Source organism: Macroventuria anomochaeta (assembly GCF_010093625.1).
Source record: "Macroventuria anomochaeta strain CBS 525.71 unplaced genomic scaffold BU25scaffold_22, whole genome shotgun sequence".
Classification (NCBI taxonomy): Eukaryota; Fungi; Ascomycota; class Dothideomycetes; order Pleosporales; family Didymellaceae; genus Macroventuria; species Macroventuria anomochaeta.
The window spans coordinates 84,518-110,975 of NW_022985383.1; the positions used below are offsets into that span (position 1 = coordinate 84,518).

Below are 26,458 nucleotides of genomic sequence, written 5' to 3' on the forward strand. Positions count from 1 at the left end.
GCGCCCGTATCCGTTTTGTGGCTAGCTGTCGCATCCTAATGAGGCAAGGTTTTCGAAGTGATGGATGAAAGAGGAAGAGTGGGCTTGGGCATGGGGCGACGTTCAGCTTAGCCTCAACGTACGGGCGGGTCCAGCCTCGTGGTCGCCGCTTCCTCTCTTCCCCTCCACAGCAACTTCCGACTCCGGTTGTCGAACACACTACCATCACGACAACTGCAGCAAACATCAGCTATGCTTTTTAAGTCTATAGGAATGGCTAAAGGATGATAGACCGTTTAAAAAAAAAAAAGCCATCGTGGGTCCTTTTGGCTTTCAGGTGAGCTCCTTTTGCGCACGCAAACCCCAGACGCCAGATCGACGCCACCATGCGGGAAGTACCTCGGGAGCGTCGCGAATCCGACCCAGCGCCAAATTTCCAATCTGTCACTGCTCACGAGACGATTGATGAGATTTGCCGCAGTACCGCTTGGCTTCTGCTCAGCTCACAACCGCACTGGCCTCATCTACTCTCGCAAGGCTATCAGCGCTCCAAAACAAACGACAGACGACAGCGCTCCTATCAAGTCAACACAGCACAAAGTGCAATCGTTGTATGCAGGTCGAGCAATGCTAGCCTTCAGGATACCTGCGTCCCGAGCAACGATACTCCGTTCGATGCATCGAGAAGTAGCAGTCGCTTGCTCACACCATGGTAAAACATGGATAGACTACATTTCCTCGTTCTCAATCCTTATCATCCATCTATTTGCTCATCCCTCGACCTCCCTACATACCTCTGACAAAACCCTCAGCCTCCACCCTCCACCCCTCCGGCCACACCATCCCCTCCCTCCCATCCCACCCCCCAGCCATCATTCCTACCGCCAGCAACAACCCCGCCGCGCTCGGAAAATACGGCGTCGGCACCCTCGTCCCACCAACCGGCATACCCAGCTCATCAAATTCATTGTTTACATCCAGCAACCACTTAACGGCCCTCTCCGCATCGCCCCTCCGCGCCTCTGTAATCGCCAACAGCGGAAAGTCCCAACCGTATGAGAAGGGGAAGTTCCACGTCTCATGTACCTTGGCAATGGTGTTTTCAAAGATAGTAAGGTTGAAGCGCGGTTCGGGAGGTAGCCAGCCGTAAATACCAAGAAGGCCGGGGTGGTCTTCTGTGTACTCCGGGGTGGTCCACATATCCCTTATTCCTTCGTAAGTGACGTACGTATCGTTTTCGACGGGAAAAGGGGCCAGGTTATCGTGTACATGTGTCCATTTCTCTGGCACGCTCTTGTTTTGGCGAACTTGCCATGCTGAAGCAACAGCGAGACCGAAGCGCCAGTACGCCAGTTCGAAAATCGGATTTACGGTTGCGTTTGGCGGAGTGTTCTCAGAGACAGGGTACATTGGAGGCCCGAGGTCATAGACGTGCGTGCTGGTGTTGTAGAACGCGTAGCTGGCCATGAAGTCTGCCAGGGGCCCGAGGATGTGGTCCCATTTCCTCAGCGTGGCGGCGGTGGGAAAAGTACGGTACTCCATTTCTGCGAAGTACATGGGATGAGGTTGTTGCCATATCAGCAGGCTGTTGATTTCGCCTGGGGCGGAGCGGCCGCTGGGGTCGCTCATCTTGCCTAGGCGCGCGCCGTCGTAGCGTTGCTTCTTCGCGCGATCAAAACTTGACATAAGAAAGCGGTCGTAGACGCCTATGCTGCGGTTGTACAGGTCCCACTTTGACCAGAACACCCAGTGTGCTAGGTGCCAGAAGACCATCTCTAGATGGAATTTGCCATACCAGCCGTTGTTTACAAGGCCGGACTCTTGCGCAGGGTCTTTTCCGGCACCGTTGACAGCAAGTAGATACTGAGAGAGGATAATCCGGCGTTGGAGCTCGTTGGCGGAAGAGTTGGTTACTGTGGGGAGAGAAATGAAGGCGCCAGACGACCAGTAATCGGCCCACCATGCTGTTGATGTCTTTAGGACGTCTTCGACAGAAGTGCAAGTAGTATTTCCAGCATGTTGTGCATATGTGGCAGTGAAAGACATCGTTTCCGCTTGCTGGGCGGTCTTCAAAACGTACTTGTGTTCCTCCTTGCTGAGCCGAGCCAGAGTAGCGTTGCCCTCCCAAGCAATGTCCGCGACATACGTCGTCGCATCTAGTGTATGCGTGATTACCGCCCGACCATCCGAAGCACTGAGTCTGGTGGTGTGGTTTGACGTGGCATTGAACAATCCCACAAACGGTGTGTCGAACTTATTCTTCCCAGTCGCATACGGGAAGTCAAAGATCACACCCAGGTTACCCTGTGTCAGTAGCTTCGATGATATCTTGACAGCCACTGTGTCCGTCTCAGGGCTCACCACTGTGGTGACATTGACTTTTTCGCCATTGAGTATAAAAGAAGAAGAAATCACTCCTGTCCAAAGGTCCAGGGATTGCGTCTTGCCTCCCAGTGATTGCTCAGTGATATTGTGTCCGTCGAACCACAATCCGATTCTCCCGAGGTTGATTCGATGCGGATTTGCTATCATCCACTGGCTTATATCTTTCTGAGTGGGGTTGGGTTGCTCATAGTTGACAAGCCGATCATGAGTCCACCAGTCGACACCAGTGTAGTCTTCAGGCAGTGTCTGGTTTGGCGTTGTAGGTAACGATGAATTGTGCCAGCCCCATGAGGATAGTGTGTTGTGTGGAAGAAAGGTCTGCAGGCCCGTGACATCAGCACCAAATGCGAATCTGCCATTTCCTACTTGGATAGGGCTGTATGGATGTGACTGGCTGAGCTTGAGGTTATACTGTTGGACAATGGATTTGCGATCGATTGTACACTCCACGGTTGATAGTATACATGATAGGACCAGCAGCACTAAGCTGCAACTGCACAAAGATGGCATGGTCGTTATTTGGCGCTCGCATCATGGCAACAGACGAGCTCTTCAAAGCCTCTCTTGAGGTCGAGCATGCGCCGGCTGAATAGCCGGTTGATGATCGCTTGGTCAGAATCATGGTCAGCGGGGTCGACGATCGTCAACCTCATCGAGCCGCTTCCGGGCTAATGAGTCCCGACAGCAAGATTTACATGTCCTTTCCGTCATATCCACAGGCTTCAGGGGACATTTGCAAACTGTAGGCCAATTTGAGGATGTGGGGTGCAGGAGAGTTGGTTGGAGGATGCTATACGAATGTGAGAGAGGGTGGATGGCACTCATGGGGTTTCTCAACCTAAGTCCTGGAACATGTGATCTTTGTCAATTTGCTTTCAAGTGGTACGTGACTCCCTTGATCAACGAACAGATCTACACAAGCTCAATACATGGCTTTAGAACGATACTAATGTAAGACGCAAGTGGCAAAGCAAGAATCCTCGAGATGACTACACAATCGTCTCTCTGGGGATCAATAGGTTCGATTAGAACGACTTCAAGAAGGATGGACTTCCTTCTCCTTGCTTGGAATTGTCTATGTCTTATGTCGGGCCCTTGTATGATCATTACGTCTTTGGGAAGCCATACCGCGAGAAGATCAGCCGCCGCCGGTCTCCCTCGCCGCATTCTGCCACTTCTAAATTCTGATGATTGGGATGACTTCAAGCAATGGTTTGCGGACTGAAAAGTGAACCATGGAGATGAATACGCCATACCAGAGCCTTTTACTCTAGCTGGATTCGTCGTTATTGACTGTGGTAGTCGAACAATCGAAGAACTTCCTCCGGGTTGCAAAGCTCGCAGCACTGAGCTACGTCTGGAGCACAGGCTCGGCTTCCGAGTACAGAACACGTCTAGCATCGAAACTCGAGGAGGTCATTGAGAGTGCCATGAAATGCACGAAGCAGATGGGATTCAGATACCTCTGGACAGATCGTCATTGTATAGATCAACATTTGGCTTCCAAAACCGGAGTTATCCAGAATATGGATCAGATCTATACCAACGCTTCCATCACAATCATTGATGCAGCAGGGGATAGTGCAGAAAGCGGTCTACCTGGGCCCAGTACAATACCGCGACTGCCTTCAGCCACAGCTTCAGTATACGGAAAGTTCATAACCCTAGCGCCGAATGCAAGATATGCGATTGCTGTAAGCAAATCGTCTACTCGAAGAGGGACGTTCCAGGAGGGCCTACTTTCTCGCCGGAGGCTTGTCTTTACCAAGGAACAGGTCTACTTTCAACGCCGCAGAACGCATCGTTGCTAGTCAGTAACGGGCGCTTTCGTATTTGAAACCAAAACAAACTCCGGAGGAGGAGGTTTCTAGCCAGGATTTCGGTGTTCAGTCCAAGCTTTTCCAATATCTCGCCTGAAACCATGGAACTATGACGTCGAAGAAGTCTGCAGGGACTTCTTTGAGGATCTTCTCTCAATTCTAGAAAGCTGAGACTCCCATCTATCACCTTTGGGATCTGCTGTTCCGCGACAATTCCACGCTTGATTTCCTATTTTCCCTGTTGTGGGAAGTCCCCCCGAGTTCGAGACTAGCTAGAAGATCAACCATGCCACCTTGGAGCTGGGTCTCGTGGAGCTAGAAGACGTGAATAGAAGGCTGGGATCTTTCTTATTATCAAAAGCTGAGGAAAGACACAGACCAACCTTGCATACAGGTCTGTGTGCAAGCAACTGCGGCATCTGTGCAAAGACGACCGGACCGACAGATCACAAACACTGGACTTCAATCGATCGAAGCATATCAACAGCACATGTGCCCATCAGACCAGATTCCTTGATTACTTTCCCCATCTGGTTCTTACCGGATGGACGGGTGTAGTTTGGCTTTGGCGTATCAGCGACAGGACGATCGGGTGTTTTACAACCTCGGACGGCACGGACTGTATCGGGAAGGCACGGACTGTATCGGGAAGGCACGGATCATGAACAGCTTAGTAAGCGAGACTGCTGCGAACGTTGACGATCTTGTCTCTGGCAGGGCCTGGGAGTTCGTACTAGTCGCTGCCTCAGAGCAGATTCGCACTTTCCGCTGCCTTGTGCTCAAAAAGGTCGAAGACAGAAAGTACGAGCGATTGGGTACCTGCTCACTGAGGAGTAAGCTGCCCAGTTCAGGCAAGTCCAAGCGACTGGCCTTATATCGAGCTCACAGATAGTCACGGCAGACTGAACTCCCCGCGCACTGGAACGCAAGTAGTCACAGCTTCCTGTCGTGTGGATCGATGCGCCTTGTAAAGCAGCAGTACATTGCAAGAGATTGACTTGACGTATGGGTGATCATTAGTGTCACAAGCGTAGTAACCAAAGCGAAGATTGTTCATGGCAAGCATAGCATATGTTCGTCTAAGCAACGCCCACTCCTCCCTTCCATCTCCATTCGTTTGACCACATCCAAACCTAATCATGTCTCATCATTGAAGGCCGCAATCCAACTACACGCATGCAAACGCATGCCATATAAACGAAGGGGGAATCAAAAGAAGTATATTAGAACCACAGTATTATGCGTTTATACCCAACAGGCACGTCGTACAAAAAGACGCGCATCGCATACGTATCGCAAACGTCATGCAGAAATTGAAAGACCAAAGAAGGCAAGAGGGCAATGCATGTTTTGTCGCTAGGAGTGATGTTTTGGTTAACCATGAGATGTTTTGTGACCGGTGTTGTGTCCGTAGAGTGAGGTGACGTGTTTATCGGTCGAGTTGATGCGCAAACGAGCAGTTTCCCTCGGCTTCGGGGGGTCCATCTCGTGTAGTAGCAGATGCATTGGCACGCGAGTGGGCGGAAGAGACGATGAGGTGGAAGTTTCAGCGTCCTACTGCTCGGAATAAGAAGGTTGGCACCGTGAGCGGTTATCCAAAAGCGAGAGATTCGCGATTTGCTCGCTTGTAAGCCCGGCGGCGAAGTCATCCAGTGAAATACCAGATTGCAAGCCTGGACTCTTTATCCATCCATCTACGATTTTTGAGTGGTATTCTCCGCCTGGCAATAAGACTAAGTTGCCTGCATTCGCTCCCAGGTCGCTCTACTGCTGGGGGTAAAAAGCAGCAGGCGGCATCTGCTGCGGGTAATAGTACGCGCCATCTGGTCCAGGGGTCATCATACCGCCCATGCCCGGTACCGCATAGCTCGGCTGTGCGTATTCCCCCGCAGGAGGCGCATACGGAAGCTGATGGGAGTCGACATAGTAGGTCATGCCGTTCTGCTCGTACGCGACCATATTGGGTGGGCCTGCGGCGGCCGGCGGAGGAGGTGCAACGGCGGGCGCCGGCGCAGGCATGGCGTAGGGTTGTTGTGCGCCAGGGACAAACATCGGCGCCATGCCACCAGGTGCCATGTGTTGTGGCTGAGGGCCGTTGGGTGGGTAGTAGTAACCTTGTGGCACGAATGGCTGGGCTGGGTATCCGGGCTGGAATGGCTGGAAGGCAGGTGCATAGATGGCACGCTCTGGGATATTCGATAGTGGTGTGCCTGTAGACACCTGACCTGGGAACGATGGCTGGCGAGCATGCTGGTAGAAGCCTGGCTGTTCGCCTGACGGCCCAGCACCGTTGATATGGGCCGGAACCTGCTGGTGGAAAGGCTGCTGTTCTTGCTGTTGAGGAGGGTTGAAGTTCATCGAGGCGGGCGACTCAATGCCTGCAACGTTGACGTTCTTCTGGGGGCGCGGCTGATGTATAGGTAGCTGGCCTTGCGCCCAGTTCTCGCGGAATGCTGGCTTCTGCGGCAGGGGGTATGATCCGTTGGTGGGCGAGATGATAGCCGGCCCAGTAGGCGTCCTAACACCGCCAGGGGGCAGTCGCACAACAGGCCGAGACGGGTCGATGAAGCTGCCGCTCCTAGACAATATCGATCCAGCTGGCGATACCATGTTGTCCCGAGCAATAGATGACCGTCTACTAAGGGCCACGCTTGGTGAGTATACGCTACCGCCGTACGCACTTGTGCGCCTGCTCGAGAAGCCTCCGCCACCGATCGAACCAAACCGCCCTCGCCCGCGACCGAAGCCCTGCTGGTTGGGACGAAGCGCGCGTGGAATAAAGATGAATGATCGCTCTACTGTGGGGAAGATGTATCGCGGTGCCGATGGAGGCAATGAGATACGGACTGGCTTGTCGCGGCGAAGAGGAGGTCGGTGGTTCGGCAGGCGTGTGTGCGACTTGATGGGGACGTTCTGGAAGGTGATGGGCGCTTTCATGTCGGGAAGGAAGATCCGGACGACGGCGTTGTGCGTGTGCACGGTTGTGGAGAAGTTGCGAGTCTGGGGCGGTTTCGAGGCAGGCACGAATGGCGCTCTTTGGGTCTGCTGTGGTGCGTTTGGTGCTTGTTGTGCGGGGGCGTTGCCGGGTGGCGCGGGTTGTGGGTGCTGGTGAGGCGCGTTGACAGCCTCGTGCAGGTCGTGCTGCCATGGCGAGTCTGTAGCCTCCGGGGCGTGTTGTCTCATGCTGGAGCTGCTGTTAGCAAGTCGCGTGTGTGTAGAAGCCCGCGAATGCGGCACGTACTTTGCTGGAGAAAATGGCCCGCCAATGCCTCCACGCCCTCGACCACGCCCACCGATCAGTCTGAACCCGTTCTGGCCTGGCGCTGAGCGAGAGTCGTGCATGAAGAAGGCGCCTCGGTTGGGGATAAACGCTGGATCCGAGTCGCGCTTCTTCTTGTACTCCTCGTGCTCCCGCCGCCTGCGGTCACCCTGCGTCTCTGGCCGTCCAGACGGCGGACCAACGGCGGGCGCTGGTTCTGTGGGCCCCGTCTCCCCCGTCTCCAGGTCCACCGCTTCAGCGTCGTTCGCTGCGTCCGTGATGCTCAGTCCGCTCATCATGGCCTCCGTGTCCTCGAGCGCTGTAAAGGCGGCATCGGACCGGGCAATGCACGGCGATGGCTGCCGGTGGCTAACAGCCGGGGCCGCTTTTGCACTGCGAGTCCCGTTTGCTTTCCGCTTTGGCTTCGCTTCTGTGGGCGCAACGCCGCTGTCTGCGTCGCTCAGGTCGCTGTTGTCGGCGTCGGCGTCCTCGTCCACATCGCTGGGTACCGAAACGTCGCTCTGTGAGTCGTCCGCCAGCTCTGTGGCCACCGACTTGCTCTCGTCCTCGTCGTCGAGCCGCCTGCGGCGTGCAATGTTGTTCGTCCTTTTCCGTGCGGGCGCCATGTTTGCTTGCAGGGGAGGAGTGGTGTGGCGGGAAGCGGTGTGGCGGGGAGTGAGGGCGTGGTGTGGGATGCAATCGGCCGGCTCGTGAACGTCGAAGGGCGGTTCCTCGTGCGGGTAAGGCTCGGGAAGGTTAGGCCAAGTGGGTAAACGGGCGGGCGGGGCAGATCCAGAGACTGCGTGGGGTGCAGTCGTGATGGAGTGACAGTAAAGGGACGTGTCAAGACTGCAAATGTCGCTGCGTTGAACTTGACGTGATGTCTGATGCCTTGCGGAAAATATGACGGCACATACCGCCAAGGCCGGACGCCTCGTCCCGGATCTGGCTCGACTTCAGACGCGAACCACAACAACCCTGGAAGTACAGCCGCCTGGGCGCTACATGGCAAGAAACACTGCTGCAGGATGCAATTGGACCAGGTAAGGTTGTCGACGGGCGAACGGTCCTGCAGCTTGCTCTGCTTGGCGCTGCGATTGCTCTGCATTGCGCCAGCTCAACAATGCATCCAAGGATTATCGACGTGACACCCCTGTCTCGCTGATAATCTCGACGCACGCTGACCTGGGGTGACTCGAACTACGGGTGCTCGGTGTGAGTAGAGCACATGTCACGTGAACGAGTTCTTAAGTGTATGATGGAGATGTATAGATTACAATATGCTATGTCGCTTCTCAGATCATGTGTATCTGGAGCTGTGCTAATGCCTCTGTTCCCTGGGTGGGCTACTCCGCGTAGATGCTGGATGATAAACGCCGCAAATGCATCAATACCGTCCGTTGCAGACAAACCAGTCGCCATGATGCGTCTATGCTGATGATAAAAGCCAAAACCAAATGGGGTATAATACAAAGCCCACACATGTGGACAGCACCACTGGCTCGAAAGAGTCTTGGTGCAGAAGAATAATGCGTCGTTGTAGCGCGTGTGTCGTGGTGACGGTGGCGAGGAGAGCTCGACCACCCGTATCTACATGTTGAGGTCGTGGATGTACGTGCAGTTGTCGCCCTTGTTGCAGGTACCTTTCTGGAAGAACTTGCACGCAAGAACTTTGTGAGGCTTTCCCCCTCCCTTGTGCTTCTTGCCTTGGCCGCCTCGGTCGTTGTTGCTTCCATCGTCCCGCGGCCGCTTCGTTCCACCGTTGGACTGCTGGTAGTCTTGCTGATAGTACTGATCTTGGGGTTGTGGCTGATATGCTGCAGCATCTGGTTGTGGTGGTTGTGGTGGTTGCGGTGGGAATGCGAATGGTGCTGCAGGAAAGTTCGCAGGAGGCAACCCGGGAGGCATTGGCGGCAAGCCACCAGGTCCAGCCTGTGCCGCCATGGCAGCCATGAAGGCGGCCATGTCGAATGGTGGCGTGCCAGGCGGTGGAGGCGGCATACCAGGCGGGAGAGCTGGGAACTGTGCTGGAACTGGTGCTGCAGTTTGAGTGGGCATCGCAGGGGGTTGCTGTTGCTGAATGGAACTGAGTAGGCTTGCAAGGTCTACAGGGGCAGCAGCTGGTGCGGGCGGAGCGTATGTTGTTTGCGTTGGTGCGGTTGCAGCCGCAGTGGGTTGATTCTGGCTGGCAAATTGGGCGATGATGCTCTCAAGGCCCATGAGATCGACAGCAGGAGTGGATGCAGGTGCCGCTGCCTTCGGTGCCCTTTCCAAACACCTATCAGGAGGAGTGCCGAACATTGTCACGGCTGCCGTGCTGTCCTCATTCTGCTCCGGAGGCTCATGAGGTGAAGGCGGAATGTCAGCAGGGCTGGTGTAAAACACCATGAGTATGTCGTTCTCGCGTCGCAAGTTCATCTCTTTCTCGGGACAAGTTGGTACGTTTTCACCTCCACCAAATGGTATGTAGTTACGTTTACGCTCCTCAGGATCGACGACGCTGAAGTCGACCTGAGATGGCTCCGTCCAGGGTCGATATTCGGTCTCGTCGTCTTCGTCATCGTCATCCTCGTCGAGTTCCTTGTGTTGTTTGAACATGTGACCCTCGCCTCCGAGATCGCCTGCATCGCGCGTGAAGTTCTCGTCATGTCCAAGCTCCTCTTCGGGGTCGTGGCTGAAGTATTTGATTGCTACCAGAGAAGCGTCTGGGCGGAAAGTAACGCGCAGATGACGCCTGGACTCTTTCCTGAGACGCTTCGCTTTCTGCTCAGGGGTTTCATTAGGAACGTCCTTCTCCGTTTTGGTAGGCGCCGCCTCCGGCTCCTTAGGCTTTGTGAGTGCCGCCATTGTTGATGCAAAGGAAAAGGCCGATGGCTTGGGCGCTGCTGTTGCAGGCTTCTTGTCTTTGGCTGTCGTTGCTGTGGCCTTAGACTGAGCAGTCGGTTTTGTGGCCATCGGAGCGGTAGCAGTTGTTGCCGGCTTCTTGCTGGCAGCATTGAGAGAAGCGAATATGCTTGATGGCTTGTTCGTAACCGGGTTGACACGGGCCCTGACAGGTGCAGGTGCACCTATAGGCTTCTCGCCGGGTCGCTTGAGCGCAGAAGCATTTGCAGACATCGCTGCAGGCTTTGTTGATCCTGAAACAGGTTCCTTCTTGACTGCCGTGGTAGAGGTCTCGGCCGGCTTGACCTTCTTCACTGAAAGACTTTCACCTGCGGCGCGCACGGCTGGCTCTGATGCAGGTCGCTTTGCGCCCTTGGCATCTGCTGCCTCAGTTGCAGGCGGGAAGTTTGCTTTTGCCTTCTTAGACCCCGCGGCTGCGGCTTCAACGATTTGTTGTATAAAAGCTTTGTTCTTGTCATTCGCCTGTTTCTTCATAGAAACCAATGCTTTGGAGACTTTAGTCTCTTCGACGAGCTCTGTGGTGAGAGTACCACATCGCGCCAGAATCTCATAGATGGCCGCGGGTAGTGGCCCGTCAAAATCCTTAGCTTTGAAACGGTTCGCCAAGAATTGATAACAGAGATACAAAAATGGCTTCACTTGCCCCAAATGATACAAAACATCGGGATGTGCATGATCGAGCGCAGCTTTCAGAGCAGATTGCAGCAAGTCCCGTTGGCTTGTGACTCGACTCTTCAGTGTGGGCAGCTCGCCAATCTTCTTCGCTTCCTCCGCTTCGGCAACCGCCTTACTATCAGCCCGCCAGCGTTTCTGGATGGTGTTCAGCACATCCCAAAGGTCGCGCATGCTAGTCTTGATCTTTGCTGAATTCAAAGCAAATCTGCGCGGGAACCAGGATGCTTTGATGACGTCGTAGCAGACAGCTTGGTGGGGATCGTCATCAGGCCTGGTTGCAGGAAGTGGTGACTCTTCTTCGTCGTCAGAGTCGCTGTATTCACTGTCATCGTCCGAGGACTCGGTGTAGCTCTCGCTGTCGCTGACTTCCCGCTTCAAGCTACCTGGACTGCCGCCATTGTTCTTGCTGAACTTGATTGCTCTCGAGAGCGATGACTTGGATGATGAAAGCTTAGCGAGAAGCTTCTTGTTGTCAGCTCCAGCCTTTTTCAGCTCCTTGATAGATTGTCGAGCCGTGTATAATGGCAGTGCAGCTATGCATATGTTAGGGTGGTTCAAGAGGGGATTGGCAAGGTGGTTTCTTACTTCGATTGGTAGCTAGCTGGATCGGATCGGATCCGAGTGTCACAAGTTTGTTCAAAGCAGTTGAATTTGTGGCTTTCGCCAGAGCAGCTGTATCAAGAACATATAACCCGCCTGACTTCTTGCCTTTGGGAATCTCGTACACTGGATTGCGAACTGGTCTAGCAAACGCTGATGGCGTCGCCTGCTGAGCGAATTGTTCGGTAGTGCTCTTTGGTACCTGCGGTGATGTCAGATGTTGAAATTTTTCAAATGACAATTCACAGGGACTTACCTGAAAGGGAGATGCAGAAGCACGCGCATTCTGAAGTGTCGATATGTTCTGTTGCAGTGCTTGCGGGGTGACCGTGCCAGACTGACTTGAAGGTGTAGCAATTCGCACAGGCATCTGGTAGGGCGATTGTTGTTGTTGTTGTTGTTGTTGTTGTTGTTGTTGTTGTTGACGTAACCCATTTGGATTGAGTGCTAGCGATGGGTCCACGGGAGCAGCATGGCCAAAGGTGCCCGCTGAGCCATGTTGGTTGAACTGACCATACTGATAAGGCGAAGCTGTCCGAAAAGCTTGCGTTTGCCCTCCGTATGTTTGGCCGTGCGAATTGAAGGCTTGTTGAGGATATGTACCGTGCCAGTTTTGGTTCGTTGAGTTGGATGTCAAGGCAGCATTCTGGTGCAGCTGTGCTTCCCAGGATGGGGTACCATAGCGCTCGACATTATTAGGAAAGAAGTTGGAGTAAGACGGGTCCGTATAGATGCTCTGACCCTGCAGAGGCACTTGGTCATTGGGCACGTGACTGGAGGCCATGGTTGAATGATCGACTTGTGTCAGCTTTCAGCTGGACAGTTCTGATTGGCTGAAAGGTGCCTGAGCCCACAAGTCTCAGTTGGGCAAACAGGACTTACGCAGTGCACTAAGCACAAACAGGTATGGCGCGTGTCACGAAGAGTGAACAAGGCCGCCGATTCAGGGAATTCGAAAGTCTGGAATGGCCGGTAATATTGCCAGTTTGGGTGTCGTGCTGAGTCGGAGGGTCTGCAGTGCCCAAGGCGCCTCGGGTCCCTCTGCGAAAGCTGCGACAGCGAGAAGGATGCTGGTTTAAACGCGCAGCGCTCGTGTCCCGTCGCCCGCGATGCTGTGATCCCTCAAGTCCACGAATGTGCAGCTTTTGGCTTTATCAGGACGGCACTTAGCCTCGCGTATTATTGCGATAAAGGACACTGCGGAGGTTGTCACTTGACGTACGTTTGTGCACGCAATTGCACAACACACGCGCTGCGTTTTGCTCACAGGTTCGCCGCTTGCTGCGTTTGAAAAACTGCTTCTGCCTTGCGCAATGGCCTGACTTAACTTCCCTGATGCGACACTCGATGGATCGTCGAAGGAGCTGTATTAGTAGCAGAAACCAGGCTGATTGTCACTCTGCCTTCCACCGCGAATCCTCCTGACAAACGCCGCTGCCAACCTTAGTACACACTTCCTCCAAAGCGGGGACTGGAAAAGTGAATCTAGCTCAGAATCAGAAGCCCTTATTAAGTGGGCAGAAGTTCACTGAGAAGTTGCACGAGTGTTCAAACGGAAGAGGTGGGTGTGTTGGGGGTGGATGGGGTGAGTTGAAGAGGAAGGGCGGCTGCGCAGGGGCGAGTCGACGTTTTACGCAGGCGGACAGCTGCCAAGGCCAATCTGCGCTAGGCCACGCCGGGGCAAGTTCCGCGGTCGCGAGCATCACCGGAGCATGGTGAAGGTGTCCAACAGGCAGACAAGCTACTGTGTCTTCTTGCTATAGCAGCGCTGGCCTCACCGTGTACTCCACTGGCATTTACTGTTCCTTCCAGCGTATGAGATAGCGCTCTGAACGGCGGGAGCCAGGAGACAACGTTACAATGGCCGTCACATTGCGGGACAAGCAAATAGGTAAGAGATGCCCCTACATGCAGCGCACTGAGGCTAACATTTGACGTTCTAGCCAGCATAAAGCGAATTCTGAACCTCAACGCGCCGATCACAGATGTAGACGCCCAGAATGATGCAAATGAAGTATCCGAGACCGCGACCGGCAGCGCAATATGGAAGGTGTTGGTCTTCGACGAGATGGGGAGGGACGTCATAAGCTCAGTCCTGCGAGTGAACGATCTGCGAGCTTCTGGGGTATTGGCGCATTCAATGGACCTACAGAGAGTTATGCTGAGCACGATACTAGGTCACAATACATCTCAACATTGGAACAACGCGCCATATGATCCCTGATGTATGTGCAATGCCTCCACCAAGCTACAGCATGCTAAACGTGAGCAGGTCCCAGTCATATACCTCGTCGAGCCAACAGCACAGAACCTCCAGACTATTACCTCCGATCTATCTCGTGGCCTCTACAGCCCCGCATACCTGAACTTCCTCTCCAGCATACCTCGACCGCTTCTCGAAGACTTTGGTGCCCAAGTAGTGCAGACAAACACTGCGGAGCATCTGGCACAAGTCTACGACCAGTATCTGAACTTCGTTGTCTCAGAGCCAGACCTGTTCCACCTGAACATGAAGGGGGCGTACCACACCTTGAACAGTGGGCAGACATCAGACCAGGAGCTTGACAACATCGTGGACCGAATTGTATCCGGACTGTTCTCGGTCGTTGTCACTATGGGAGTCGTCCCTATCATCCGCTGCCCCAAGGGAGGTGCGGCAGAGGACATCTGTGCCAAGCTTGACCGAAAGCTGCGAGATCATATTCTGAACTCGAAAACAAACCTCTTCTCAGATCACAAGTCTTCGGCAGTTACATCACGGCCGGTGATGGTTATTGGTGCGTCTGAGTCTTCGATTTGCATGAGGAAATACTAACCCAGCAACAGTCGACCGAAACGTAGATCTGGTGCCCATGTTCAGCCACTCGTGGATCGTAAGTTGTTAAGCAATACCGGATCCCATATAGTTACTGACGTACCTATAGTACCAAAGTCTAGTCTACGATGTACTCGACTTCCACTTGAACAAAATCAGCATTTCAGTCCCTGTCGACAAAGACCACCCCGAGAGAGGGGTCAAGAAGCAATCACACGATCTCACAGCGTCCGACTACTTTTGGGCAAGGAACGCGTCGCTGCCGTTCCCCAACGTTGCCGAAGACGTAACGAACGAATGGAACAAATACCAGCAAGATGCAGACAACGTCACAAAGAAGACTGGCGCTTCATCCCTTGACGATCTGAACGGAGAGTCAAACCAGTTCGCAGCACATTTGAAGGGTGCCATGGCTTTGCTTCCTGAGCTGCGAGATAGAAAGGCCACAATCGAGATGCATATGAATATCCTTGAGGCTGTCATGGAGGGCATCAAGAACCGAAAGATGGACTTCTACTTCCAGCTTGAAGAAGAGCTATCGAAGCAAACAAAAGGACAGATCTTAGACATCATCAAGGACAACGACAAGGGCAACGAGCCACTAGACAAACTTCGACTGTTCCTCCAGTGGTACCTAACTACCGAAACCGAGTTGTCTCGCGGCGACTTCGACTCCTTCACGCAAGCCCTCGAGGCCGCAGGTGCCGACACCACATCCGTCAAATACGTCAAATCCGTTCGCCAACTCACACGCATGACAATGATCACCTCCGCGCCCGCGCAGCCCGCGCAAAGCACCTCACACCTATTCGGCGGCTTCTCCAGCCTCTCATCGCGTGTCACAGACCGCTTCAAAGAAGCTGGTCTGGGTGCAAACTTCGAAGGCGTACTGAGCGGCATCAAAAACTTCCTGCCCACCAACACCGACCTCACACTCACCAAAATCACTGAGTCACTCATGGACCCACAAAACGCCTCATCCTCCGCCATCAGCAAGACCGAATCATACCTCTACTTCGACCCACGCTCCGCCAACGCCCGTGGCACCCTGCCTCCCGCAAGCGCATCCCGCAACCAGCCGAACACTGTTGGTCGCGGCATCGAAGCTACATTCGGGCAGCGCAGGCAAGGCTTTAGTGAAGCCATTGTGTTCACAGTGGGCGGTGGTAGTATGGATGAGTATGGCAATCTGCAGGAGTGGGCTAAGCGGACGAGCACCAGTACGCAGGGACCGGGGCAGAAGAGGAGGATTGTGTATGGGAGTACGGCGTTGTATAGTGCGACGGAGTTTGTTACTAAGGATTTGGCGAAATTGGGGGCGGAAAGCTCGTAAGAGCATACTCAGAAGGGAGTCTTGCACGCGCGATGGGAGAAGTGGAAAGCATAGGTTGAGCGCAGATATCGAGATTGCAAGTGTCGAACGATACTATGTTCCACCAGTGACATTTGCGCCGTTGCTGACAGTCTTCTCATTTTCCGTTTTCCCGCCCGCGATAACCTACAGTCAGAAAAAGCAAACACGATCTGTACGACTCCACCACACACGGGCAACTAACGGCAATCTCCACTGCATCTCACCAGGACACTGGAACAATAGGACCGAAACACGCATGATCGAGAGCATCGTACAAACCACATGGCCTGACATGAATGGCAACCTTCGACGCCGCAATCCTCCGACCCACATGGCGGCCCGATATTCAATCGGATACACCGGCAACATGGCACCGCATCGCATTGTATCGTCGAAGCAAAAAGCATCTTCACAAAAGGATCTGAAACACTCACCACGTTGCTGAGGTCTGGATCGACCGTGCTCGCACATCTTGTCGGCCTAGGCACAAGACTATTTTGGGATGGCGATCAAGCAGCTATCTTAGGAAGTGGGATGAGGAAGTGTGGTGAGGAAGGGGTGTCAACGATGATGTGAAACCTGCGTTCTTGCGGCAGGATCAAGGGTGCAACGTGGGTTGGGCGAGTGTCGTTGGGTAGCGTGCAGGTGGAACAAGCAAAGAAGAGTATGTGCAGGTCAGTCTTGGGGCAGTTGTGGCTTCAAAGTAATCAGCACCGTGAGCACACGGTCGATGGGGCGCATGTACCTTTTTTCGAGCAATGTTGACAGCGCAAGCCAGGTTGAGCGAAGAGCGGTATCCAGAACATGGGTTTTGGACGAAAGGTGATGATCGCAGATGATGGCTATAGACTATCATGTTCAATCTGCCTATGTACACTTCGCTATCGTAACAAGATCACAGTCTGCCTATTTCCAAGCCTCATCATCACAAAAACCCATACCTCATACGTTTGTTCACACCAAACGACAACCACCTCGCATCACTCATCCCGAACCCATAATCACGCACTCATCTGCCCACTCGGCCCGTAAACCCGATGACACCTCACCTCCCCACATCTTGCCAACCCCGCCTTAAAATTCCCGTCTCCAAAAACCACACCCTTACTCTGCAGCGTCCAACTCACACTCTGTTTTGGACTGCCGGTAAACGGGTTCATACTCGTGAGCACCCACGCTCTGGCCAAGCCATCGTACTCCGCTGCCTTGACCGCGTCCGGAATGGCAATGAGCAGCGTCTTGCTGTGCACGAAGGGGGCGAAGATGATTGCTTTGCTGCCGCAGGTGGGGTCGATGGATAGATAGGATGGTGTGGGTGCGGATACGATGAGCGGGCCGTGAGTGCGTTCTGTTGCGCCGCTTGCCCACGGGATGCCGGATATGAGGATGCTTGAGATGCAGGCGAGGAGGGAGGATAGTGCGGATTGGCCTTCAGGGAGGAGGATGTAGTTTTGGATGATGAGGTGGGGGTTGAGCAGCATGTCGATAGTGTGAGGTTCGAGTGTAGATATGTGAGAGAAGTTGTGACTGGTGGTGAGCTCCAGAAGCCATTGCGGGCCGCAGTTGAAGATACAGCCGAGGGTTTGGATGAAGGCGTTGCACATTGATGCAGCGCGCTGGTGGTCGGGGCCTTGCCAGAAGCCCCACATGCCCGGACCGGGAATGCGGAATTGTATGCAAAGATGGATGAACAATCGTGCTCGTGCGATGTGAGTTGGAAAAAGCGGATTCGGATTCGAGCGATGTGGAAGGTCGAGGAAGATAAGATTGAGCTGAGCGTACTCTGCTCTGCCGTCGGAAGACTGTCGTATTGGATTTGAACTTGGCGGAAACCGCCGGGGTATTGAACGATTGGAATGCGTGTCTAGTGATGTAGGTCTCGAGAGCCAGGATACTGAGCCGTCGTGTAGTTGCAGTGGTGTGCCTGTCGTGCAAAGACAGACAGGGTCTCGAGCAGCAAGCCCGACGAGCAATAGTGATCGAAGGCACTCGTCTTCAATATTTGGCCGTTGATATGGGTTGGAGGGTGCCAGAGTTATGGGAAGCTTGGAGGTGCTCAGAGCGATGCAAGTCTTGTCTCGATTGGCATCCAGTCTTCTCAGATATTCTGGTAATCGTGGATTGCCACCTGCTTTCATTTGGAACGTATCCACCATTTTCGGTACAAAAGCGGCAGGCTCGAAGTTTAGTGTCTGCGGAGTATCAGGTCTTCGAACTGCAAGATCTTTTTTCCCCTGAGTGCTGCTGTGTCCGATGAGAAGGTCTTGTAATGTCCGTATCCTCGTCTGTTGTGCAGGCGTAGATGTGAGAAGCTCGCTCGCCAGAACCAGCATATGAAGCAGAAAATATGTTGTAAACCGTATCACAGTCTGAACCTCATCGACGTACTGAGACGAACAACGCAAGAGAAAGACGTGCTGCTGTCCCAGCCTTATCTCATGCGCGCACCAGGCCCGCTCAAAATACTCTGACTGAATGAAGCGCTCGAAGAAAGAAACAAATGCTGGATGTTGGTACATGAAAGGTGGATTTTGGTGCGCATTAGGTTGCTGGTCGATAGCCAAGTCGGAGTAGCTGTACTGATCCAAGTAGCTTCGAAGGAACTGTTCTTCTTCTGGTGTAGCCACGATATCGTCCAAAGCCACGACTACAGTTCTCGCATTCTTGTAGATTGCGTCAATCGCACCAATGATGGTGGCTCTCTCTGCCTCATCGTCTTGGTTGATGCAAACTTGATCGAACCACAGCCCTTCTCTTGCACTTTTCTCCTTGAGCACGGCTTGGAACAGAGTCCCACTAGTCGGCAGGGGAAATTGTTCAACCTCTCTAGTCCAGGCGAACGGTAAGTCTTCGACAACTTTCCTTGGTGTGTCCCGGTTCATTTTCTTCCAGCAATAGCTCATAGCTATATATCCCTCCTCCTCACCATGGTAGTCGACATCGTTGATCAATCGGAACGCGAAGCTGGCCTCGGTATGTTCCTTGGAAATGAAGTCCTTAGCCACCGACGGGGCCAGATGACCGAGGTCCGCCAGTAGCGTGTCTGCATCGATCTCATCTCTGGTTGCTGTATCCCATATTCTTCGTCTCGAGAGAAGGAACTCTCGTGTTGGTGATTGAATGAGCCTTGCTTGCAAACTCGAGGTGTCCAGCTCTTCCACCTCAAGATCCAGAAACGCGAGGTGGCCGAGCCGAGGTAAGTATGGAACCGGTGTCGTAGTGTAATCCATGTGGAAGGCTATCAACAACGGTCTTGTTAGATGTCCCAGAATCTATCCACCGAGGCAGGCATACCTTTTGATACCCCTCTCCCGCACCCCTGCCCCCTCATCATCGCCCAGCACATCGCTTTATGCACCCGCAGCTACACTTCAGGCATCATCCAGGCTCTCTAGGTTGCCTAAGCCTGGCCCGTTCACGATCATACGGTGCCCAGACGCGCTGCATGATCGATGTTTGCGGGCCGCCACAAACGGGCCCCTCACGCGGCATCTGTGCGGGGATGCAGTGTGAGGCACGCAGTGTGAGGCGTTGGAGGAAGCGCGCTAGCGGGATGGACGATGTGAGAGGGTAAGATGTGGAGGGTAGCGAACCGGAATCTTGGAACCACATTTGAATTACGGGACGTCTCTACCACAGCATCTTAGGGTGATTGGAGGATCTTGGGCGACTGGCGGCAGGAGCTGCCGATGTCACGACGTGCGGATGCAAAAGGAATTGGAGTGAAACATGTATATTCTTTTGCAAGGCTGAGGCACGCTAGAATTTCGAGAAGGGAAAAGCAAATGTTGTCTGCAACCTCCCTTTCATTTCGTACCAACAACAATGACGTAATGTCGGGAAGAACGTTTGAGTTGGCCAAATGTCAGGAACGACCTGGAGCTGTCGCGTTGTGTCAGCAGCGAAAGTTGGACGTTGAGGTCTGAATCGTAATGCGTTTGAGGCAGATCCCGTCCGGCTCTGGAGATCAGTGTATATTTAGACCAACACCCTGGTAGCAACACCCCGACCTCGAAAAGAGAAGAGATTCATATGCGCAAACATGAGTTTCCAAACTCCCTGCTAAGCCAAGTACATAGTGCCGTGCTTGCCAAACTGTGCAGGTTTCGCACAGCCTGAAAAACACTGCTCAATAAGGCATCCCTCCCCGTGAGTACCGAAACAGACTGACAAATCTTCATTCAAACGCCTCAGTCTATCTTGGCGTTTGCGAGCTTATCGCCAGGACCAGTAAGCACGTTGGACATCCTCAGGTTTTGTCGCTTGTATTTGCTGTGCTTTCGCAGGCGTTTCCTCGCAACCATGACCGGCACCGAAGATTTGGTAACGAGATAGTTACTGAACGAGCCAAGCAAAACACTGCCACAATCAGTTCATGCGTACACTATCGGGGCTGCTTACTTACCCTTTGAGGGCGTTGCGGCCTCTAGATCCCAGGATGACTAGAGTTGGTTCAAGCATGTCAATCTGTCAAATGCCTGTCAGTGACCAGTTGAGGTGCCAGTGAGGTTCCAGGCGACTTACAACTTCCGTGATCATGTGCTTCGGGCTCTTGCAGTGGAACACTTCGACTACAACTCGGGCTTGCAAGCGTGTCTTCCTTAGCAGTTTGACGCATCTGTCGGACACCTCTACGCAAGCCTGATAGCGATCCTTCTCTGCTTTGCCCATCTTGCTGACATCGGCTTCAGCTGCTGCAATGGTGCTCGACAAAGCAGTCTTCTGAGGTATGCCATCATGACCTGACAACGTCCTCTTAAGGTGAGTCCCCTCTTGAAGTCCGGTTGTGCCTTGAGCGATCGGTGCGCCCAGAGCATCTGTCGCGACACCAACTTCTTCGTCGACAGCATAGACAGCCAGAAGTGTGTCACCATCGCGCAAAACGGTGCCAATTGTCCATTCGAGAGCGTATGCTGCTTCGTCACTGAGATCCGTCGAAACCAGATATACACGTTGCCGCCTCAAACCATTGTCCGCTTCCTGCGCAAATTGGCTGTAGTCTCCACGAACGATTTGGCGAACGCATCGGTGAGCCTCGGGGCTGGACTGAATAGGAGTGATCTGCAACGCCAGCTGCTGTGCCGATCTAAGTTCAGCCATGTGATCTTCGGCATCAGAGCTGATGGGTGAAGATATTCTGGAGTGGTCCTGGTCGAAGCTGGTGTGTGGGTGTACGTCCGTAGACTTACGACGCACCATGGCCTTCTCGCCGTCAGGTCCTTCGACGTTGATGATCGGTCCGTTCAGCTTTCGCAGCTTCTCTTGCCTCTCTTCTCGGGTCATGAAGGAGGCCGTAAGGTCTCGTCCTGTTAGGACATTAGTGTCCGTATAGTTGGGCAGCTGTAGATCTGTGGTGACTCACCTTCTTCCTTCGCAGTCTTGAACAGACTCTGCGCTGTGACAATCTCTCTGCCCATCCGGTCTGTACCACCAGATTCTGTTCTCGATCTTCTTCGCCCTCTAGTCTTGTTGCTCGAGCCTGTAGCCCAGCCGTCGTCCCAATCTGAACTCGATTCAGAATCGTTGTCGCTGCTTTCTACAGCAGCGCTGTCTTCACCACCTTCGTCGCCGTCGTCATCGGTAGTCAGTCGAACGCCGCCGCCTGGCGCGGATGTGGTTCCCTTGGAGGGATCCGAAGCTTTCCGCCTTGGTGGCGCTGTGAATTCGCCGTCAGAGTCGGTCATGGCGGATTCGGACATTTTGCGCATTGCTTCGGAGGTAGAGATGACTGGTCCGCGTGTTCGTGGAGATGCAGAACGACCAGGTGCTGGTGATCCAGACTTTGATCTGTTGTAGGCGCCACTCATAGAATTGTGTCGATCCCTAGGGTTGCCTGGGCCAATGAAGCCTGGCGAGGTGCCGTACACAGAGGACATGGCTCGAGGCTTTAGGTCCTTCTTTCCGCCTTGCGATACGCTCGCAATCGAGTTGAATTGGTACGGGGCGGCATCTGACATCCTGCTGCCACGAGGCGGGGAAGGCGCGCTTTTTGGCATGGCGAACGGTATACCAGTGCTACCGCGACTTGTACTGCGCACACGGCCGTCGTCTATATTGAGGTGGCGGGGAGTTGGGCTCTGGTGACGGCCTCCAGGCAGAGGACTCTCAGCGCGACCACCTCCACTGTTCTTCCTAGCATCGCGATGCTCCTTCATCTCCTGGTCTATGGCAGCTGTGAGCGACGACATGGTGGCGATGCGAAGCGGTGGTGTTGAATGGGGTATCGAGGTTGGGCAGCGATGGTCGTTTCAACTGGCGGTGTACGTGCGCGACCGTGGTGTAGCAAAAACACGGCGTGTTTGTGGGGTATAGTGACACTGTTGACCGAATATCACAATTGGTCAGGTCGCAATGGCGTCACGGGTGTGAGGGAGCTGTCGCGGTAAGGGTCTGAAGCTCCCATGCACCCCTCACTCTGACAGGCGGGTCTGGAGCTCGTTGTGTGGAGTGAGCGCGTGATGAGTGGCTGGGGATCAATATGGGTGGGGTAGTAATTCCAAAGATCAGATCGTAGCTGAGCTGATGTGATGGCGGGCCGAACCGTGTCCAATGTGCCAACTCTAACCGCTGTCTGAGAAGAGATTGTTCCCAAGAAGATTGATGGAGGCGGACGACATGTGGAAGGAGAGAAGAAGAACAGCCGGAAGACGAAGGGAACTGCAGGAACAGTAAGCACGACACGATGTCTTGTGGGTAGGTCTAGGTTTGGTTTGATGGAGACAGACCCCCTCATGCCCAGCCTCGTTTCTTGGCGAATGACGTTCGCAGCTGGAATTCATGTAGAAATCACTCAATTAATGTGGACGTTGTCGTTGGTAGCTGTGGGGTTCGGCTGTGGACACAACTTCACTCAGCGGTGTGAGTCTGCTCGACATGCTGCACATCTTGTGGTCTTTGAAGCAAGTCGGAGTGGGAGGTGTCATGGCGATGACACTGGAGCCCGCGGCTAGTGAGGGTGTGGCTGAGCATGTGGAGCTCTCCAGATTTATGAATCGTGCATCTGGCACACGACATTTATGGCACAGACATGTACCTATACAGAGCACGTTGTAGCACAGTACGAAGGAACTCGTATTCTTCGAGTATTCGCTTCATATCATGGTCCAGCGTGAATAGTGTACACACAGCAACGCAGTAAAATAATCTCTAAAGCCTTGTGAAATGTCACAGGACTTACTGATGATGTATGCTGCAAGTTTTGGAAACTATTGCTTGCTTGTTTCGATGTCATGTTGCTTCGCAAAAGTAGTGGTTTTGAGAGCAATGCGTCAAAAAATGCGAGCTTCTTCGTGTTGAGATGCAGATGTTTGAATTGGCTCGCATTGACTCCTTGCTTGCTTGTTACAATATGATACACCATATAATGGCAGACATCCAGCGTTTTCCGAACTCCAGCATAACCAACTCTATCTCCTCTTAGGCAGAACAATGTTAGCACGAGCAGCGACACCCAGCTTGTGAACAGCATTGCGCCTATCCCAGACACCACTCTTGCCTTCAATGACAGAGATCATCTCCTGCGCAACACGCTGTCCCAAACTGTTCTTCCCGCTTCCCGTATTCCTCCTCTTCGAAGCAGCGCCTAAGATCCACTGAATAGCTGTCCTTCTTCGCTGCCTCTGGCTGAGAGGAGCTGGCATTTGCAACGCCATACCACCACCTGCAGCACCTTTTATTGCGCGAATCCGAAGGAGTGGGGCGACAGAGTCGATAGCAAGTGTGAGGTAAAGAACGGGGTTCAAAGGAAGGTGTGATGGTGGCGGTGCGCCAGCGAGGAGAGGGCGAGCTGGGTTGATGGTAGGGATTGGTGAAGTTCGGAGGTGCTGGAGAACTACTGCCATTTGCTGTAAAGTATTTGTCAGCACTGTAGACTTCGAGACTACACGGAGAAAGCGACGTACACGTTGAGCAACACTCTTCTTGCCGTGTCGCATGAGAAGGTTGGTGACTTGCTCAACAACGGGGTCATACCGGTGCTTGACGTGACCGTCCTTGGGCAGAGGGAGGGTCGGCGCCTCAAACTTCAGCCCAGGAGTCACTGGCAGCTTGGAGACAGCCTCGAAGTCGACAAGACCCATGTCCATTCCCTCGTTCGACCGTGTCGTCATGGTAGAGTAGGAGCGCGAGCCCTTGGGTGCTGGTGTCTTCTTGCCCTGCTTAAGCGCATCCTGCATGACCTTGGGGAGGTTCTTCTGCGCTTCCTTGTCGCCCTTCACAAGCTGGCAGTTGTTAGCCATAGTTTATCGGATCTGACATAAGTCGCCCTCACATCTTCAACTGGTGTGCCCTGGTTGACATCCGGGCCCTGCTCGCCCATGATCTGCGCAGTCTTCGCTGCCTCCTCTGATACATGCTCAATGGGCTCGGAGCTGGGCTTGTGGGATCGGTCTTGGGCAGGGGCCTTGTCGTCGGCGTAGGTGCGGGTTTGCGAGGGCGCCACTCGCAGTGCAGAGCGAGCAGGCCATTGAACCTGGGGCTTCGGCCTGAAGGCAATTGAGCGCGAGAAGGCGCTGACGTTCAGTCGTGGCGGCATGGCGGCGGTGTTGTGTAATGTCGATACACGTTCTTTCAAAATGACGAGATGTCAAATCTGGTAACCTCCGTTTCGCGGAGCTAACAGATCACGTGCTGTTGTCACTGTTACTTTCTCGACCCCGAAGATCTTGGATTGTAGCAGGAACACCGGCTTTGCGATCATACACATTCTATTACATGTTTGCATTTGGCACGGCATCTCCGCTGATAAGATCCTGTGGCCATTCTTGACTCTGGAAATTGCCAGTAGATTCATCCAAGCATGCTGCCAAAGCACAGCCTTGCGGATAAGCAGAGCCAAACACCTGGTGCCTACGAGCATGCCATCACGTCTGAAAGACACCAATAGAGAAGCTTCGTCAGCGGCAGGATTGCTCCATTGGAGATAGCGATGGCGAGCAGCATAAGGCTAAAGAACTGCGCATCCTCTCGACCCAATTCCAGAGCAATAAATGATACACACGACGTCGATATCCGGTGAGGAACTGAGAAATTGCCTGCTCCTACGCAATGATGCAGGATGCACGTTTCTTTAATGACGTCTGGCCTCCTCAACCGCGACCAAGCGACCAGAACCTGCTGAGCCTGGCGTGATTGAGAAAGCTAGCCCTACAACAGAAACAGTACGAATACCACCTTCGACATGACCGACAAGGACGGAAATCGCACCAGGGTGTCCATCGCTGAGTAGTTAAGAAGACGTACAACATCACTCTCTCTGCTGCGCGGGCTCCAGTGGCCAACTATGGCACGAAGGATGACTCCAAGTGCATTCCTGCTGAGTTATGTACAGTTTTACCAGGCCAGCTCGCAAAGCACCTGCTGCTGGAACCTCAGACGAGCGAGATGATCCGGTTCGCAGCTCGTCGACCCCATCAAACCGCTGAGTCTATCACGGGGGACGACGGCCCCCAGGTCGCCAAGATCAACCCTGTGGCTAATGGCCTCAACGTCGCTCTCAGCGAATTCGGCATCGAGGTCGATCCTCAACTTCTAACTGTACCCGGACGCATCCTCCAAGCACCCGGCCTGCAGTACAGGACCAAGAGTACTAGGCCCATTGGTGGTGCTTGGAGTCTTGATCCTAGATCGTTCGGAGACAGGCCATTTCGCCTAGTGGCAAAGCCTCTCGCTTCCTGGAATACGCTCGCCATCAACTCTGGAAACCGTGATACGATCATGGGAGGTCCCACAGCTGTCAAGCAGCATCTGGAGCAGTTCAGGCTTGCGCTGCAGAGCTACGGGCTCAACCCAGAACCCGCGCAGCAACCGGCACTTATCAATGTGTCGTTCCAAGACCTCAACAACAAGGACTTTGTCAAGATCAAGAAACAAGTCTTCGATGCGCGTAAGATCCAGTTCAAGGCCAAGCCGAACTTTCTGTCGTGCTCCTCCCAGCGATAATGCCACACTGTACGACGCGGTCAAGTATGTTTGCGATTACCAACTAGGCATTCCCAACAGCTGCAATATCGGCCAGAGATCCTCGATGGAGAGGGGACAAATCACTGTCCGTCCCCTTCTATTCTACGACACTCATACCGACATCGGTTGTTCATTTTTTCGCGAGTTTTGGCTCTTGCCGCCACGTTCGTTTGCATGTACACGGGTAGAAGAGCTTGATCAGAAATCGAGTAGCCAAACTAGAACACAACAACCTTTGCACGCGTGATTTGACCTGCAGCATAAAATTCGAATGCTCTTTTGTCGTTTGATGCGCTTTTCTACGGAATTTATTCGTTGTGGTGGTGGTGATGATTTTTTACATGTGTTGGCAACACCCTTAAGATGCCTAACACTGCAGTCGCTGTCTACCCCTCAACAACCCCAAGTCCTCACAAGATGCAGTCAAACCCAAAACACGTCACGATCGGAGCGTTTCCAATATCGCATTCGCACATTGGCCCTCACATATCCGACATACTGCGGACATCCATCCCGCTGCAAGGCACGACTGATCAGCTCACTGCATCATCGCAGCCTTGCCCTGCGAGTGCTCAGATACCGGTGCCCCACCCCCCGCACATCGATTGGCCAGAGCGTTGGTGGGGGACAATGTCACCTGCATCGCTAATCGTTAGCCAAAATGTGCTCTGCAAGGCCCAAAGCTTGTCGAGAAGCTGAACTGGCTG

General features: G+C 53.6%; 9 protein-coding genes across 9 annotated transcripts; 3 read left to right on the top strand and 6 right to left on the bottom strand.

The window, feature by feature from the left end:
• Positions 1 to 765: 765 nt before the first annotated feature.
• On the bottom strand, positions 766 to 2,928 carry BU25DRAFT_449453 (uncharacterized protein; the record flags this gene model as incomplete). Its single annotated transcript, XM_033709640.1, has 1 exon — positions 766 to 2,928. The coding sequence occupies exon 1, from the start codon at positions 2,872 to 2,874 to the stop codon at positions 766 to 768; it is 2,109 nt and encodes a 702-aa protein (XP_033560290.1). The 5' UTR covers positions 2,875 to 2,928.
• A 761-nt stretch (positions 2,929 to 3,689) lies between these two features.
• BU25DRAFT_472294 (uncharacterized protein) lies at positions 3,690 to 4,508 on the top strand (the record flags this gene model as incomplete). The annotated part of the gene is made up of 1 exon (XM_033710845.1): positions 3,690 to 4,508. A coding segment is annotated over one exon (486 nt), but the record flags the coding sequence as incomplete, so codon positions are not given.
• Positions 4,509 to 5,948: 1,440 nt separating this feature from the next.
• Positions 5,949 to 8,069, bottom strand: BU25DRAFT_344187 (uncharacterized protein; the record flags this gene model as incomplete). Its single annotated transcript, XM_033702990.1, has 2 exons — positions 5,949 to 7,368; positions 7,426 to 8,069. The coding sequence occupies 2 exons, from the start codon at positions 8,067 to 8,069 to the stop codon at positions 5,949 to 5,951; spliced, it is 2,064 nt and encodes a 687-aa protein (XP_033560292.1).
• A 964-nt stretch (positions 8,070 to 9,033) lies between these two features.
• On the bottom strand, positions 9,034 to 12,406 carry BU25DRAFT_432295 (uncharacterized protein; the record flags this gene model as incomplete). Its single annotated transcript, XM_033708715.1, has 3 exons — positions 9,034 to 9,893; positions 9,924 to 11,555; positions 11,608 to 12,406. 3 exons carry the CDS (start codon positions 12,404 to 12,406, stop codon positions 9,034 to 9,036), a joined length of 3,291 nt encoding a protein of 1,096 aa, XP_033560293.1.
• Positions 12,407 to 13,285: 879 nt separating this feature from the next.
• BU25DRAFT_449455 (SEC1 family transport protein-like protein SLY1) lies at positions 13,286 to 15,867 on the top strand. Its single transcript, XM_033709641.1, has 6 exons — positions 13,286 to 13,513; positions 13,566 to 13,747; positions 13,800 to 13,847; positions 13,895 to 14,399; positions 14,449 to 14,495; positions 14,547 to 15,867. The coding sequence occupies exons 1-6, from the start codon at positions 13,483 to 13,485 to the stop codon at positions 15,768 to 15,770; spliced, it is 2,037 nt and encodes a 678-aa protein (XP_033560294.1). The 5' UTR covers positions 13,286 to 13,482; the 3' UTR covers positions 15,771 to 15,867.
• A 796-nt stretch (positions 15,868 to 16,663) lies between these two features.
• Positions 16,664 to 19,313, bottom strand: BU25DRAFT_411937 (uncharacterized protein). The gene has a single exon (XM_033706674.1). The coding sequence runs from the start codon at positions 19,019 to 19,021 to the stop codon at positions 16,793 to 16,795; it is 2,229 nt and encodes a 742-aa protein (XP_033560295.1). The 5' UTR covers positions 19,022 to 19,313; the 3' UTR covers positions 16,664 to 16,792.
• Positions 19,314 to 19,849: 536 nt separating this feature from the next.
• On the bottom strand, positions 19,850 to 22,241 carry BU25DRAFT_101345 (adenine nucleotide alpha hydrolases-like protein). Its single transcript, XM_033700250.1, has 4 exons — positions 21,154 to 22,241; positions 20,316 to 21,097; positions 20,197 to 20,258; positions 19,850 to 20,150 (listed from the first exon to the last, which is right to left on the bottom strand). Exons 1-4 carry the CDS (start codon positions 21,977 to 21,979, stop codon positions 19,982 to 19,984), a joined length of 1,839 nt encoding a protein of 612 aa, XP_033560296.1. The 5' UTR covers positions 21,980 to 22,241; the 3' UTR covers positions 19,850 to 19,981.
• An 841-nt stretch (positions 22,242 to 23,082) lies between these two features.
• On the bottom strand, positions 23,083 to 24,354 carry BU25DRAFT_411939 (ribosomal protein S7). Its single transcript, XM_033706675.1, has 3 exons — positions 24,061 to 24,354; positions 23,693 to 24,010; positions 23,083 to 23,635 (listed from the first exon to the last, which is right to left on the bottom strand). The coding sequence occupies exons 1-3, from the start codon at positions 24,322 to 24,324 to the stop codon at positions 23,198 to 23,200; spliced, it is 1,020 nt and encodes a 339-aa protein (XP_033560297.1). The 5' UTR covers positions 24,325 to 24,354; the 3' UTR covers positions 23,083 to 23,197.
• Positions 24,355 to 24,944: 590 nt separating this feature from the next.
• BU25DRAFT_101381 (uncharacterized protein) lies at positions 24,945 to 25,806 on the top strand. Its single transcript, XM_033700251.1, has one exon. The coding sequence runs from the start codon at positions 25,173 to 25,175 to the stop codon at positions 25,728 to 25,730; it is 558 nt and encodes a 185-aa protein (XP_033560298.1). The 5' UTR covers positions 24,945 to 25,172; the 3' UTR covers positions 25,731 to 25,806.
• The last annotated feature ends 652 nt before the right edge of the window (positions 25,807 to 26,458 follow it).

Bases quoted from the DNA above. Each gene is read 5' to 3' on its own strand.
- BU25DRAFT_411939 (XM_033706675.1), bottom strand. From the start codon at position 24,324: ATGCCGCCACGACTGAACGTCAGCGCCTTCTCGCGCTCAATTGCCTTC. The intron at 24,011-24,060 runs GTGAGGGCGACT...AACAACTGCCAG, and splicing joins AGGGCACACCAGTTGAAGAT to CTTGTGAAGGGCGACAAGGA. The intron at 23,636-23,692 runs GTACGTCGCTTT...AATACTTTACAG, and splicing joins AGAAGAGTGTTGCTCAACGT to CAAATGGCAGTAGTTCTCCA.
- BU25DRAFT_101345 (XM_033700250.1), bottom strand. From the start codon at position 21,979: ATGTCGTCGCTCACAGCTGCCATAGACCAGGAGATGAAGGAGCATCGC. The intron at 21,098-21,153 runs GTGAGTCACCAC...ATGTCCTAACAG, and splicing joins CAAGACTGCGAAGGAAGAAG to GACGAGACCTTACGGCCTCC. The intron at 20,259-20,315 runs GTAAGTCGCCTG...GGCATTTGACAG, and splicing joins AGCACATGATCACGGAAGTT to ATTGACATGCTTGAACCAAC.
- BU25DRAFT_449455 (XM_033709641.1), top strand. From the start codon at position 13,483: ATGGCCGTCACATTGCGGGACAAGCAAATAG. The intron at 13,848-13,894 runs GTATGTGCAATG...AAACGTGAGCAG, and splicing joins CGCGCCATATGATCCCTGAT to GTCCCAGTCATATACCTCGT. The intron at 14,496-14,546 runs GTAAGTTGTTAA...ACGTACCTATAG, and splicing joins TGTTCAGCCACTCGTGGATC to TACCAAAGTCTAGTCTACGA.
- BU25DRAFT_101381 (XM_033700251.1), top strand. From the start codon at position 25,173: ATGATCCGGTTCGCAGCTCGTCGACCCCATCAAACCGCTGAGTCTATC.
- BU25DRAFT_411937 (XM_033706674.1), bottom strand. From the start codon at position 19,021: ATGGATTACACTACGACACCGGTTCCATACTTACCTCGGCTCGGCCAC.